The 15,276-nt window shown below is 41.0% G+C and overlaps 3 protein-coding genes across 3 annotated transcripts in view; all 3 read left to right on the top strand.

Moving 5' to 3' along the window:
• Nucleotides 1-1,707: 1,707 nt before the first annotated feature.
• LOC121178897 (MAP kinase-activated protein kinase 2-like) lies at nt 1,708-7,136 on the top strand. Its single transcript, XM_041033381.1, has 11 exons — nt 1,708-1,789; nt 2,139-2,411; nt 3,653-3,792; nt 4,662-4,726; nt 4,818-4,897; nt 5,014-5,140; nt 5,374-5,449; nt 5,592-5,716; nt 6,380-6,465; nt 6,554-6,634; nt 6,729-7,136. Exons 2-11 carry the CDS (start codon nt 2,148-2,150, stop codon nt 6,966-6,968), a joined length of 1,284 nt encoding a protein of 427 aa, XP_040889315.1. The 5' UTR covers nt 1,708-1,789; nt 2,139-2,147; the 3' UTR covers nt 6,969-7,136.
• A 1,235-nt stretch (nt 7,137-8,371) lies between these two features.
• On the top strand, nt 8,372-12,123 carry si:dkey-197j19.6 (wiskott-Aldrich syndrome protein). The gene is made up of 9 exons (XM_041033382.1): nt 8,372-8,602; nt 10,110-10,250; nt 10,562-10,648; nt 10,738-10,822; nt 10,945-11,020; nt 11,105-11,189; nt 11,336-11,489; nt 11,612-11,823; nt 11,924-12,123. Exons 1-9 carry the CDS (start codon nt 8,504-8,506, stop codon nt 12,041-12,043), a joined length of 1,059 nt encoding a protein of 352 aa, XP_040889316.1. The 5' UTR covers nt 8,372-8,503; the 3' UTR covers nt 12,044-12,123.
• A 1,136-nt stretch (nt 12,124-13,259) lies between these two features.
• Nucleotides 13,260-15,276, top strand: part of pfkfb4b (6-phosphofructo-2-kinase/fructose-2,6-biphosphatase 4b) — a 65,112-nt gene continuing 63,095 nt past the window's right edge. The window contains exon 1 of the mRNA XM_041033380.1: nt 13,260-13,390. Coding sequence (XP_040889314.1) covers nt 13,348-13,390 — 43 coding nt within the window. The 5' untranslated portion in view covers nt 13,260-13,347. The remainder of the gene's footprint in view (nt 13,391-15,276) is intronic.

Raw genomic sequence — 15,276 nt, 5'->3', positions numbered from 1 at the left:
GTTTTATTCGTAAATGCACATATTTGCCACTTTGATGTTTGTTGTCTGGTAAACATCAAACCAGCTTTCCGAGCAGCCAGAGACCAATTAGCAGAGGTGGGACCAAGTCATTGTTTTGCAAGTCCCAAGTAAGTCTCAAGTCTTGGCCCTCAAGTCCCGAGTCAAGTCCCAAGTCAAGACAGGCAAGTCCCGAGTCAAGTCCAAAGTCAAGATTGACAAGTCTCAAGTCAAGTCCAAAGTCCTACACTTTGAGTTTCAAGTCCTTTCGAGTCCTTTTAACCACACAGCAATAATATATTATGTAAGAGGTAAGCATATTAAACAGATGTCAGAACATCCCTTATAGCCACACATGAACTGTATTGAAACTACTCTTAATTACTCATATTATTAATATCAATCTTAACATTGTGTGATAATATATTTTGTATCTTAGTGTGTTACGTTGCAGCACGTAGACCAGCAACTCACGTGTGCAAGCTAACTTGTTTTTTCGTCAATGGACTGCTGGAGAGTAAGAACAACGAGCAGTATAACTTTGTTTTCCTGTCGGAAAAATCCGTCTGACAGCAAGCTAAAACGGTACACATATTCTTAATATAGCGCACATTTAAAGTGACCTTGATTTTATTAGGTTTGCCTCTTTGTAGGTGGCTAAAATATGCGTTGCTGCTAACCGCCGTCTACTGTGTGATACCTTGACTAATGTTATGTATAAGTACCTCAACCATAGCCCTGTTAAAAAAATACTTAACAAAGGTATGAATAAGGGAGTGAACTCGCAGTAGACGCAACAAATTACCGTGTTTGCAATGATTTAGCTACACAGCAAAGAAAAAGCTACTTAGCCAATAAATGTAAGCTTTCATTCAGAACTTACCTTTCTTTGTGCAACTTTAGATGTCGAACGAAGTTCGAAGTTGTTGCGTCTCCATCTGTAATCTTCGAGCCACATGTTTTGCATACTGCAATTCGTTTTTTATTGACCACCTCGTAGTTTTTATACCCGAACGAAACTATCTTTGGTATCATTTTTTCCAGCTAGCGCGCTGTTTGACAGTCCGTCTTCATTGGTTGTCCTGCAATTTGATTGGATGGATGCTGTCGGATCAAAACAACGTTGATCTAATTTGATTGGATGTTGTGCCGACAGCACACACACAGACGCACACATACAAAGAAAGATACAGAGCGTTCCTTAAATAACATCCTTTTTAATCTTTGGGTTTTTGAGGAAAGTAGCAAGTCTTGTCGAGTCAAAAGGCTCAAGTCCAAGTGAAGTCACAAGTCATTGATGTTAAAGTCCAAGTCGAGTTGCAAGTCTCTTTACATTTTGTCAAGTCGAGTCTAAAGTCATCAAATTCATGACTCGAGTCTGACTCGAGTCCAAGTCATGTGACTCGAGTCCACACCTCTGCCAATTAGTGAGACAACTCCACAAAATTCATTAAAAATTAAAATTTATTATACTTGCTGGCTGTTGCCACAACACTTCATCTCACATTTACCATACTGTCCCCTGATAAACTCTTGCCTTTCCAAGTTCTATATTACTCCTTCAAGCTCCTCGACGTGGACTGCATCCTTACAACAGTAGTCCCTGGTCTTAACTTTAGATTTTATGCTTTATTCTGCTGAAGCCCTGCCGTGCGTCTTTACGCGTGGTTGTTCCTTTAAGAAAACTGAATGGAGGATGAATTTGAGCCGCTCCACACTGACGTAAGAGGGTTGGAGAGGTTGGTGGACCCTGCAGAAGGAGGCAGATAACCGTGATGAGGACCAGACTGGGGTACCAGATTTTTTTTCTTTAGCATTTTGTTTTCCTCTCAGTCATTTATTGTGTTTTATTTTCCCTACACTTTACTCCAGTGTTTAGCTGGACTCTCTTGAAGTTGTCTATGCCAATATGACGATGCGATTTCAGACCTCCGCCCTTTTCTGAGCACCAAGGAGGTTTTATAGATAGATAGGTTTCCTCATTTTTCTTGTACAGTGATCATAGTGTGTGGAGATGTTCTGTCGGGAAGTACTAAAGTCCTGTGGACATATGCGGATAGACTAAGATGACACTAGATATTTTCTCTGGCAGAAACTGGTGACATTTGCTCTGCACCACTGTCTTTTTTTTTTTTAAACAGAAAACGAAAATGCATCATAACCGGGAGGAGCAGTCGGGAAATCCAATTACTGCGCAGCACGGGACAGCGCACCACAGTGACTCCAACAGCCTGGGGAGCAGCTTGGGCAGCGGGCTCTCTGACCCCCAGCCACCTGCCTACTCTAAACTGGATTTTAGAAGAAATGCAGTGACAGATGACTATAAAATCACCACTCAGGTTCTCGGCCTGGGAATCAATGGCAAAGTGCTGGAATGTTACTGCAAGAAGACCGGAGAGAAATGTGCCCTCAAGGTGTGTGTTTGTCTGCTTCTTTATCCTGTGTGATCTAACCAGTCCTGTGAAGGCTGCTGTGACTGGAAAGAAGGAGAGAAGCCATCAATTATTCATTTTCCCTCAGTCTATGTGGTCCCCACTGTTTAATGGTGTCTAGAAATAAGATTTCTCTTTATATGTTAAGGTTTTCTGTCCACTGGTGGTTTTCAGTTTTTATGACTGATTATATCATTTTATGCACACGAAATACCAATTCAGCCATTTATGGAGGAGTTTCACTTCCTGAGCCACCCAGACAGCATGTCTGACAGACAGTGATGTGCTGTCTGGGATGTTTTGACACAGTTTCCACTCTACGGTGATCATTGTTATGTGGACAATGATCTGCTCTGTTAATACTTTACATAAACATCTGTGCCACATTTAGCAGAAGCAAAAATTTACATTTGTCACTCATTTATTCAACATGAAATATTCCGCCTATTAGATATTTACAGAGATTTTGAAAGGCACCTTGGTAAACGTGTTGTGAGAAATTCAGAACTTGTAAGTCAATAAACAGCTGACTGCAGCAAAGCCTTAAGAAAATACAAACAGGAAGAGCAGCCCTACGAGTGCCTCCACATTTCCTTTGGAGTATCCTTGGTGGTAAGCCACAACCGAAAAAGTACGATAAATTGTGAAAAACTAGCTCTCTCTGTGTACATGACCTTTTGTTCTGTGAGTGGCAATGCTGTGATTTATGCACAGAGGCTTTGGCAGAAAGTCACATCCATATAAACAATCAGGTCTGAGCCTTCTTCCACCTCCGGTGCTCAAAATGCATTTTAACATCCAGAAGAATTTGGGCTGGGGTCTGCATGTCTAGGAAAATAGGATATACCCTCCCATGTCTGTGATAAAACTGCTGCAGCACTGTGTTCGTAAAGATTAGGCATGTTGCTAAATGCTGTCTTAAAGTATTGACTCTAAATGTTCTCAGTGGAAATGACTTACTAGCAAACAGCTGTGCATTAATGGCCTTAATAGTGGCCATTAACAGAACTGTACACAGTGAGTGACTTCACACTGGGCCCTGTGGTTACATCTGTGTGTGTGTGTGTGTGTCTGTGTGTATTGATTTCTTGGCAAAGATGTCAAACAAAATTTAACAAAAAAAAAAAACGCAGGTGGAAACCGGTGCATTCAGACATTTAAATCAGAGCCATTTTATTTACATGTGTTTTTGTTATGCTCTCTTTGGACTGCCTTTGGAGCAGATTCTGTATGATACTCCTAAAGCGAGACGGGAGGTTGAGCTGCACTGGCGAGTGTCTGGAGGTCCCCACATCGTCCCGATACTCAGTCTGTATGAGAATATGTACCAGGGGAAGAAGTGCCTCCTCATTATAATGGAGTGGTGAGCATTACCAGTACTATGTTACTTATTGTCTGCTTATTTCAAGCCTGTAAGGCATAGACTGCACAAATGTTTTTTCTATAATCAGCTTTGTTTTAATTTGTGAATCTGAAGAAGTAGCTCTGTAAACTGAACCGCAGAAAAAACTGAATGAGGTCTCACATTTTGAAGACGCCTCATATGTGAATAATGGAAGAACGATACTATGGCATTGATGATACTTCTTGTATCTAAAAATATCTGGATTTTATCTGGATCTGGCTGAGATCGATTTAAAGTCACTACTGGCATACGAATGCATCTCAAAAAGATTTTGAATGACCACTGAGGGTGTGAATTTGCACTTGCATTTGATTTTGGGCTTTGGGAAAACCACAGCTCGCTAGAAAAATACACACACAGGAAACACAATGCCTTTTATTTTCTAATTTAGACAAAAATATGTTCTCCTTACTGGAGGTGTTTATTGGAGTATGGAAAATTTTCTGATTCACAGCCACAGCACAAGCTGCGCTTTGAAATAAAGCTCATTTGTATCATTTTTCTTGAACAAAAACAAACTCTGAGACCATCAAATCAAGTGTCACCTGGTAACATCATCATCTAATTTGCATTTGATGTATTTTTATTAACTTTACGGCATAAAATTAACATAATAGCATGATGTAAATCCTGTTTTCGGCTCCATTTTTTCTGCTTGAGTCATCTGAGTGCCATGGCTCAGAAGACTAGATTCATCTGAACGGTAAATTGTGGGGCACAATGACTTGCTTTGTTATAAAACCACGATTGCAGTAGAGAACTGTGGTCATTTGGCAAGAGTCCCCTTCGCTGCCCTAGTTCTGATCTCTTTGTTAATTTTGTCTCAGCATGGAGGGAGGAGAGCTATTCAGTCGCATTCAAGCCAGAGGGGACCAGGCCTTCACAGAGAGAGGTGAGCTGGAGTTCACATTTTGCAGTTTAAGATCTATGAGTCTGTATTTTGTATCCTGTACTGGTGCATCTATGCCATCTCTGTCCACCAGAGGCATCAGAGATCATGCATGACATCGGCATGGCCATCGAGTACCTCCACCACATGGACATTGCTCACAGGGATGTGAAGGTACTGCTGCTGTCTAATTAATTCTTCACAGGGAATGTAAGAACACATTTCTAGCTAAATATATTGTTTTGAATCTCCAATTGTTTTGGTTCTTCTCATTCTCACCCACACAACAGCCTGAAAACCTTCTGTACACCACCAAGGAGAGTAACGCCACACTGAAACTGACCGACTTTGGCTTTGCCAAGGAGACAACACTGCACAACTCCCTCCAAACTCCCTGTTACACTCCATATTATGTCGGTGAGTGTCTGCTGTCATGTGGTAGTAGGAGTTTTAGTGAAAGAGGAGGGTGCACAGCATTTTGTGTCAATAGAGCAAATGTGTGTAAATACAGACATAGTTTTCGAATGTAGTTATTGTCATTCACTCTCATCTTGTCCATGTGTGTCACCACATTGACCTGCTTTTGTGCGAGCGTGTTTCATTCTCCATATCACTGTGTTGTTTTTTTCTGTATCTGTTTGTGCATTCAGCCCCAGAAGTGCTTGGGCCAGAGAAATATGACAAATCATGTGACATGTGGTCTTTGGGCGTAATCATGTACATTCTGTGAGTATCATGTGCGTCTATTAATTGTTTCAACTTAGTAAAATGTTTGTAGCTACTCTGGTACACTATATATTCATGTTCAGCTCTGCACATTTGCAGAAGAAGACACCAAATTAACTCCGTCTTCTGTTCTGTTTTGTAGTCTGTGTGGGTTTCCTCCGTTCTACTCAAACACAGGTCAGGCCATCTCTCCAGGCATGAAGCAGAGGATCAGGCTGGGCCAATATGAGTTCCCCAACCCTGAGTGGGTTGACGTTTCCGAGGAAGGTCAGACTTTGCACGTATAATGTATACAGTATTTAACAAAAAAAAAAAAGATGTGACAACTTAATGAAAATTAACCCTCACATCCAACCATACCAATCCTAGTCATGTACTTAAAACTGGAAAACAACCTGTACTTAGTCTTTATTTACAGTAACACAAATCTCATGTTCAAGTCGCACTCAGAGGTCATGACCTATAATGACGTTAATGTCATGTGAAGGTTGGATTTGTCACAAGTAGTTTATCCAAAGTGTCTGACCTGTGTACATTTTAGTGTAAGTGTAGAGCAGTGACTTCAAGTAAATGACAGGAGCAGTAAACATCCTGCTTAATTTTCTTTTCACTTTTGTTTATAACCACTAAATTATTTGCTTGTATCAACTTACGCTGTTTGTCTCTTTGCTGTCTTGAGTGATGAGATTTTTGTTACAGTATCCTGTTTTGTGATTGGTATGTGATTGTGTATGTGATTCTGGTGATTGTTGGAATATTTCTGAGAGCTCGATCTTTTGCAGCTTTGGAAATGGAAACAGTTTTGACACTTTTGTCACCTGTTCTCAGCATGAAAACAATTTCACTTAAACTGTATTATTTCAAATGCACATTACTCTAAAGACTGATTGGGTTAAATCTCGAGGCTGTTTTATTTCATGTCCTCTGCAGCCAAACAGCTCATCGTTCAGTTACTGAAGACAGACCCCAGTGAAAGGATGACCATTGGACAATTCATGAACCATCCCTGGATTAGTGTAAGTTAATATTTTATAAGCCTTGTGACTTTAGGTCTGTTATTGTCCACTTGTGTATTCATGGATGCTCCTGTTTTGTATACTGCAGCAGTCAATGGTGGTCCCTCCAACACCCCTCCACACTTCTCGTGTTTTGACAGAGGACAAGGAGCTGTGGGAGGATGTGAAGGTCAGATTCTTGTTTGTTTAGTTTTAGAGTGTGACCACAAGGTGGCAGTAAAACATCAGATTTACAACACAAAATATCTCCTGTCTTCCAACAGGAGGAAATGACCAGTGCCCTGGCCACCATGCGTGTGGACTACGACCAGGTGAAGATCAAAGACCTGGACACATCCAACAACCCTCTGCTCAATAAGAGACGCAAGAGGCCCATGCCTGGAGGAGCCGACAGAGGAGGACAAGCTGATGGAGGAGATGGAGAAGGAGGAGTGGTGCGTAATAGTCACAGAGAAGTGACATTTTCAGAAGAACATGGGAAAATGATTATTGGGCAAAAGTAGCATAAAAGCCAGAGTGAGCATATTTTCCCATCTACATGTCCCTTGTATTTTACTTACTTGTTCTCAATTTTCTTATCACTGCACTCAGTAGTTTAATGAATGTCATTTATTTTGATTGGCACTATGCTAACATTTTAAATAAAATAGTGTTTTTTTTTATGTTTTAAAGCGGTGTCGTGTCACTTCTCTATATGAAAATACACTTTACCTCATTTGTGTAACACAGAGAGAATTAGCATGGTACAGTAGGTCCAGGTCTATTTGGCATTTATTGCCGTCTTGTATAAATCAGAGAGTAAACTGAATGCACATATTTTGTGGCAGTGTGAGAAAGAGGCTGTATGTGAAAGTCATAAAAGAAATTTATTAGACAAGATAATATCCAACTAATACATCCTGTAGGGGACTTTAATGATGGTTAATTATGTGGGTATTGTAATATGCACAGTCAAAGAACATTAAAACCATGAGAGGTGTTAATGTGCCTCTTGTGCAGATATATCAGCCCTACCAGACATTTCCCCTCACTTGAAATTTCCTCCTCTGAGAATCTCTGCCAAGCCATTAATGCTGCCTGCTGTATAATGGCAACACATTCAGCTTTTGGCTGCAGGATAAATTGTGTTTACTTTTTCAGCAAAGTGTTGAATAAACTAAGGAAAATGAAAACACAAGAGCTTCAGAGAGCAGGACCTTTGGCATTAAACTTATAAATCCACAACCCACTGGTATGTTTTAATGTGTACAGGATCATAAGGTCAGGTGTAGCCAGTGATGGAAGTAAAAAATATTCCATTACAAATAAAAGTCTTACAGTCTTTAAAATTCTACTTTAGAAAAAAGAACAGAAGTGTTATATTTTCTGTCAGTGTTATATTATCATATACAACTGAAATGATAATTTTGTATTCATGTGTAAACAGGATGTCAATGCTGTTATTACTCAAAGTACTGCTAATTTTAGCCACTTTATATAGTGTTTTGTAATTTAATCTATAACAATATATCATATTTTAAGACTCATCATGTCTTTTATGTCAAACATAAATCTTAATCATAACTGAAAGAGTCAGTATTTCTCTGTGAAATATTGCAAAGTAGAAGAATAAAGCAGAATTAACTGGAGATACTCAAGTATAGTTATAGTATAGTTAGTTGTTCTCCGTCACTGGTTATGTATTTGTTTATCCTGGGACAAAATCTTCGTGTGAGCATGCAAACTGAGAGTGTACTCGCGGTGCCTTTAACAACACTTGTTTTGAATACGTGTTATTAACAAATGTCTTCTTACTATCCTCATGCCAGTTCTTCATTTGGTTACTGAAAGTCACAGTGCACACACGGTGTACAAAAAGTCAAATTAATTTGCATGATTACCTGCAGATGAAACACTGCATTCACACCAGTTATGGTTAAGGTCAGGACTGGGTGTATTTAGGCTGAGTGGGTTCAGTGGATGCATTTAGCGAGGATGAAAGGTCGAGGCAGACAGAGAAGTACTGGAGAGAGTGAAAAGTGAAAACAAGGGTCTTGTGATGGCGTCCAGTCTGACTCCTGGATGTCACGTAATGAGTGATCTCCTGACGATCCGCGAGAAAGGCGTCCTCTTCTCTCTGCTCCAACCTCAGAGTAAGGTCAGTTCAATTCAATTCAATTCAATTCAATTGACTACTGTCACTTCAAATTAATGTCCGTAAAATATAACCCAGCTGTAATTTACCTCAGGTTTTTCTGTTAGTGTAGACGTTTAAACCAGTGTAACACCCAAATCAAATCAGAGACTGACATGAACTTGACATTGCTTGTAATGCCATCAATGGAACTTTAGTTAAAATATTATAAAAGTAATATTTTCATTTGTTTAGTTGAAAAGGTGGATAATATCAATATAATTTTATTTGTCTACAATCTGCTGATACATGTCTCTCTGAATCATGAACCATTGCAGTCAGTAGTTTTTCTTGTTTGAGGTTGAGGTTGTTTTCATGTTATCAGTGGCAGCTATCAGAGGAAGCCTCATGGATGAATGGGATTTCTGTGCAGGCTGTTTTGTTTAGTTAGGTAGTACCTGATGTTTGTTTTTCCTGGCACCACTACATCATGTTAAAAGACCAACTGGTGCAAGATATAAAAAGGTTATAGCAAGAATCCTTTTTTTGTGTGGCACTTTTTAAAGCAAAGAAGTGAATACTACACTTACTTGCATCAGATAGCTCCTGACCTTGTTGTGTAAATTTAATGAAGTAGACCAAGCCAAAAAACAAATACCTCTCATGTGATTCTTTATGGTTGCAGAGTATCCTACCACACCCTGCAGTGTTGTTTGTAAGATAAGATAATGTAGTTGGCTTTGTAGACAGGTGTGTGTGTGTCATCAACATAACAGTGAACAGTGGCTGACCAAGTGAATCACTGATAAACAAAAGGTGACACCTGAATCTTGCAGTTCCATATTTTTGTGTACTGTGGGTGAGGAGGATTTGCCTGTGGTGAGTAAAAAACAGAGCAGATATAGGACCTCAACCGGTGAAGAGCCCTGACACCAACCTAGTTTCTCAAATTATGTTATAAAATGATTTGGTCTGAAGAGTGGATTGTTCCAGAGCAACATCAGGCCCTGAAAAGAGGTCACCGGTCTCTCTGTGGAGCAGCCTCTCTGCTGTATAGTGTTGTGAAACCAAACCAGAATGTCTCAAGAATATGAACCAGTTTTGGAAAAACAAACCTCAATCTCAGCCATTAAAAGGAAGTTTGGGAGTGGTCTTGCCTAAACCTTTTCTTTAAGGAACAAGTTGACCCTAAAAGGAAAAATACCAGAGACCGCAACATAACTGGTTGTGGATGAAATGCACTAACACCGGCTGAACCACATACCTTTTTAAGAAAGTTTTTGGGGACTTAAATGTTCCTGCATGAACAGAGAAGAGGCTTCAAAACAGCTCCACACATTAGACAAACTCTTTAGTACTTAAGTACTGGGGACTCCACTTCCTTCACATTTTATGCTTTATTTATACTTGGGTGGAAAAAGCATACAGAGGCTCTGCTTTGTGATGCATATGCATGAGTAATATAATATTATATTTGACATATAATGTATATTCTGCTGTAGTGATTTGTATGACTGTTGGTGTATTTCAGCTGATCAAAACTACAGTAGCACAGGTACTAGAGGCCAAAGAGGGAGAGAGTCCAGGGTGGTGCTGTTTGGGCTGTGGTGTAGTGTGTCTCATTGATGATGAGTCCGTTCACTCCTACTTCCTGCGTCTCTACTGTGTCAAGGTAAGAGGAACTGCTGAACTGGTTGGAGATACTCCACCCACTCACATCAGCACACACACTGAAACATGCACACCACTTCCCTAAATGAAGACAGTTCATTTTGTCCTCATAGCTGTTCATGGGTACGAGTTCACACTTGGGACAGCTCGTACTGTTTCCTTTAATTTGCAATTTCCTTTACTAACAATAGGGTGGCTTATCATGGTAGGTGTGCCCATAGTTTTCCTCATGTAACTACTGTAATAGTTGTTCATAACCCCTTGCTTTTCTTCCTTTCCCTTTATCCCTCCCTTATCTTTCCTTAAACACAGCGTGCCAAGTTACTGTGGGAGCAGGAGTTGTACATCCCTTTTGAGTACACTGCAACTTGCTCTTTCTTCCACACTTTCCCCACGGATGTAAGTGACCCTGTTCTAAAGCATTGGTGCCCGTAACATATTTATCAGGCTGTTTACGGTTTAAGGTGGATTTACTGTGTTTCGCACAGGAGCACCAGATAGGCTTCAACTTCGCAAATGAGACAGAGGCGGAGGAATTCTATCTTGCAGTGAAGGCTGTCCAAAGAAAACAAGGTTGGAATAACAACAAATACATGACTCGTGTGTATCAACGCATGCAAAAGACGAGTTCTGTCCACACCAAAGCAGGCCAGTATTTTACTTCTGTCCTTTCTCTTTACTCTGTCCATTTGCAGATAACATGACCAACATGATTCAGATGACAAACACTGAAACTGTGGACTGCTCAACAAGTGAAGCACCTGATTCAAGGTATGAATCATACCACGACTTTATAGATGTAATCAAAGCAGAGGAATAAAGGGGTGGTTACCTGTCTACTTCTGTTCTCTGAAGAATGAAACCAGTGGAACATTTGGACAGGGAGGAGTATTTCCCCATGTGTGCACCACCCAGCCCAGTTACACCAACCACCAGTTCAGTGAGTCAAAACATCCACATGAAACACTAATACTACTAATGAGCCAAACGACATCAAATCAAAATTCACATCGCAACACAACCATACTAACTATAGATATCTATAGTCAGTCTCATTCTGTGCTGTATCTGTGCTGATTGATGAAGTTTAAGGATCTGGACCCAGCTGTGAGAAGGCTGTTGATGCAGGCAAAACTGCCTGAGGAAGAGCTGAAAGACAAAGACATTGCTGAGGCTGTCGACTGCATCATCAACAAATTTGGGGGTCTAAAGGCTGTACAGAGAGAGTTGAGGAACAAAGGTACTTTATCCTAAAAATGCTGTGCAGTGTATGCTTCTTTTATGTTGTTGTTTTTTCTTAATTTTTATTTTATCCATCAAAAGTAAGTATCTTTTAAGATAGCATTTTGGAATATTTCACAGGCCCAGTCTCTCAAACATTGTCAAGATCTGCTGGGGCATCCATCTCCATTGCTCTGAAGAAAGGGCCTTTGCCACCGGTACCTTCAATCAAAGGCATCACCACCTCCCATCAGACACCACAGGGTACAGGGAGAGTAGACCAGAGTCAGTTTCCTCCGGCTCCAGCTCCAGTTTTTCCAGAGAGGATCAGAAAGAGTTCAAGTTTCAAACATGTAAGAGGACTAGGATACATGTTGTTTCGGTTCTGTAAAATCCATTTGAATGTGTAAAATGTGTTGACTGGTGGATCTTAACTTTTCTTTGCGGTATTAGACGGGCTCCTTGGCAGTTCCAGACAAAGGTGACCTCATCCTGGCTGCACTGAGAGAAGTGTTCATACAAAAACAGCTGCTCCAGCAAAGCACAAGTACAGATAAAAGTCAAACGGGGTGAGATACTAACAGGGATGTGTGCCTTTAAGAAGTCTGACAAACATCTTTGATACATACATTAAAGATCAGTGATACATCTGATATGTTGCTTTTTGTCTCTGATTCTCACACAAGGCTATGACCGGATTAACCGGTTTTGAGACCCCCTGGGACAAAAGTACTGGGATGCCCTTATTGACCCACCATGTTTCAATCTCTTGTGTTTATACCCTATCACCTCAGAGTTCCCATTAGGTGCAGTGCACACAGCTGACTGTAAATGGAAGCTTTATTTTGTTACCACAAGCCAATAAACCAACGAGTAATCCTGTACTACAATAACACTACCTGGTCCCTGGTTGCTGAACACAACTTCTCACTCAGGTACAACTGTATTTATCCCTATTGGGACAATTGTACCCAGCAGCTTGCCGCCCGGGGTCAACATATACACAGAATAAAGAAGTTAAAACAAAGACTAATTAATATGTATGGAATGGTACAAAAAAAAGATTATCAGGATTATAGGAATTGAAGTCAGACAAAAGCATAACACTTAATCAAATGAGAGAGAGAGAGAGTGGATAAACAGCTTCATATAATGTGTAGATTATTTTTACAGGGAGGCAGAACATCCTGAAGGCAGCAATGAAAACTCGCTTGCTAAGATGAGTTCCGGAAAGTTCAGTGTGCTCATCAATTTTCTCATGATTCACTGCTCACACAAAGAACACAGATCCCTCTCTTACAGTCCAATAATCTTTGAGCAGAACAATACTGTTCAAGCTGTTTCTGCCCTTCACTGCAAGGCTGTGGAACCAGCAAAAAAAAAAAAAAGGTCAAAGACTGTTTAGTCAAAGACTATTTAGTCTTTAGCCTATTTAGACTAATTTGTGAGCACAACTAACATAAACTAAAAAATGAATTCTCCTGTAATTACATTTTGACAGTTGTCGTAGCTGTTGTAGAGTTAGATGCAATGCAAAACAATGTTGTAGGTTTTTGCAATTAATTAAATTATCAAAACCTTTCTGGACTCTGGGGCACCATGGGGTCTGGGGTCTGGGGTCCAGGTGCAGGTGCTGCTCTGCCTGCTTATTATGCGCTTCGTATGATCCATATACAAAAAGGCATATAACACCTTTAGACAGAGGTACACAGCTAAACAATAAACTGTGTGTGCACGTGCGCGGGTACGTATAGACGCGCCGACAATGCGCGCGCCTCTCTCTCTCTCCCTCACTTCATTCATTGCTTCACCCTGAGCTGATTTGGAGACTCACACTTCATATCACGCTGGGAAGAAAGGGCTTTTAAACCGGGACCATGAGGGGCTCCTGCTGCCCGAAAAACACGCGGGACAGGGCAGGTAGGGTGCAAGCTCCAGAGTCCTCACTCTTGTTTTTCTTGTATTTTTGGACACTCTTGTGTGCAGTGGCTGCTACGGAGCAGCTGGGCTACTAGCAGGCGGATGAAGTAAACAAGCCCGTGTCACGTAGGCATGAGAGGCTTCAGAGCTGTCAGAGCTTTATACCTAGGAGAGATGGGATAGGCTGCGACAAAGAAAGATTTGGGAAAGACAAGTCTATTTAAGGTTTCATGCCGCGGAAAAGTAGTTTGTTACTTTGCAGATGTCAGAGATGCGATGGTTGCTAGCATCTTCCTATCTGCTTCTTAGCTTGGCTGCGGCGGCTGGTTAGCTAGCCACTAAGCTAGCTGGTGGACTTTTAAGAGTTACGAGGATGTAAATACGACGGTGTGTTTACAAACTATTTCCAAACATCGTGTCAGCTACTGTAATGTCGTGTCAAAGACCCCCAAACAGATTTGCATCAGAAAATAGATCTGATCTGATTAAGCTGTAACTGAAGAATGCTTGAGAAATTTCTGGAGTTAATGTTGATATGGAACTATAGAAAGGTGATGTTAGGGCATGCTGTTAAGCCATACTGTGTGGCAGGAGGAGAGAGCTACGTTTAAGATCAGGTGGCCATCTTTGCAAACCTTGGCTTCCTGGCTCATTTTTCATTTCTTTTATCTGGTTGTCACGGTGGTTTTTGTAGTCACGAAATGCGTTTCTCAAAGATTTATGTTATGTTACCAGTTGTAAGTAACAAGTTTCCCGCAAACACCTCCTGTAAAGTCTGCTGCATTTTTACACAACATGTGTAGCAGCGAATGGGACAGGTGGAGGAGAGATTTCAATGTTAATTTGGGTCCAAAATCCTGGTCTAACAGGTGCTGCCCTAGCTCCTGTGTTCTCGATTGCACACCCCCAGCCTACTACATTTTCCCTGTTGTTGAGGTTCCCCCATGAATACACTGCATGATAAAGGAACCATTATGAATGGCATTTGAACCACTGCTAATGCAATGGCCCATATAATCCAGAGACTCGGTTATTATAAGAACAGACTATTATGTAATATTGTTAGTCATGTGGCCTGGAGGGTAACATCATATTACTGTGCTGTCATGTTCATGAACGCCGTGCTGAGAGGACAAACTGTGACAGCTTTGTATATTCAGGGAAGGATTCGCTGCTGGTCCTTGTACGAATATGGTCACAGTGGTTTAAATGTCTGCAGCCCGAGCTGTTGTAGCAGATGTTTGAGGGATGAACAGAGCTCAGGCTGTGTTGGTGAGTAGGAGCTGTGCTCTGCTGGCTGTCTGCCTACACACAGAGAGGTAGGGCTGAGCAGAAAAACAGGAAAAACATACGAGAAAGTGGCATACTTCTCTGTGGGGGCTGGTCTGTTTATTTTTAGAGGACTGGTAAACAAATATAAACAGTTTTATGTTTCACTTATTCTGTATGATGCTCGCTGTTTATAGGCATATTAAACTGCTTCAGCTGAAAGTCTTGAGAGTGCCCACATAGCATATATATGTGTTTATAACAGCAGAGGGAGAGAAATGGGCTTCAGCAGGTGCAGCAAATCCACCACAGTCTATATCCCCATGTGCATTTCACAGTGGCCATATACCCCACAGGATATTCATCTACATGCCTGAGAGGCTGCCTCAGACGGTGCCAGCTGCAGTAAATCCGCATTTACTCACCTTTCTTTCAATCTCTTTATAATAATCAATATTTATTTTTTCCATTTTTGTCTTCATCACTTCCCTCATCTTAACAAGCCCAATAAATCAGTTCTTCTCATCCTTATTCACCGAATGGCTCCCTCTCTCTCTCTCTCTTTCTCCCTGTCTCTCCCTCCCACCCGCTCTGTCTCACTCTCTGGCTGCACCGCC

This window comes from Toxotes jaculatrix, chromosome 3, assembly GCF_017976425.1.
Source record: "Toxotes jaculatrix isolate fToxJac2 chromosome 3, fToxJac2.pri, whole genome shotgun sequence".
In the NCBI taxonomy this organism is placed as follows: domain Eukaryota; kingdom Metazoa; phylum Chordata; class Actinopteri; family Toxotidae; genus Toxotes; species Toxotes jaculatrix.
This window is presented reverse-complemented; position numbering and strand designations above follow the sequence as displayed.

Bases quoted from the DNA above. Each gene is read 5' to 3' on its own strand.
- LOC121178897 (XM_041033381.1), top strand. From the start codon at position 2,148: ATGCATCATAACCGGGAGGAGCAGTCGGGAAATCCAATTACTGCGCAG. The intron at 3,793-4,661 runs GTGAGCATTACC...ATTTTGTCTCAG, and splicing joins CTCCTCATTATAATGGAGTG to CATGGAGGGAGGAGAGCTAT. The intron at 6,635-6,728 runs GTCAGATTCTTG...GTCTTCCAACAG, and splicing joins AGCTGTGGGAGGATGTGAAG to GAGGAAATGACCAGTGCCCT.
- si:dkey-197j19.6 (XM_041033382.1), top strand. From the start codon at position 8,504: ATGGCGTCCAGTCTGACTCCTGGATGTCACGTAATGAGTGATCTCCTG. The intron at 8,603-10,109 runs GTCAGTTCAATT...GGTGTATTTCAG, and splicing joins TGCTCCAACCTCAGAGTAAG to CTGATCAAAACTACAGTAGC. The intron at 10,823-10,944 runs GTTGGAATAACA...GTCCATTTGCAG, and splicing joins GGCTGTCCAAAGAAAACAAG to ATAACATGACCAACATGATT.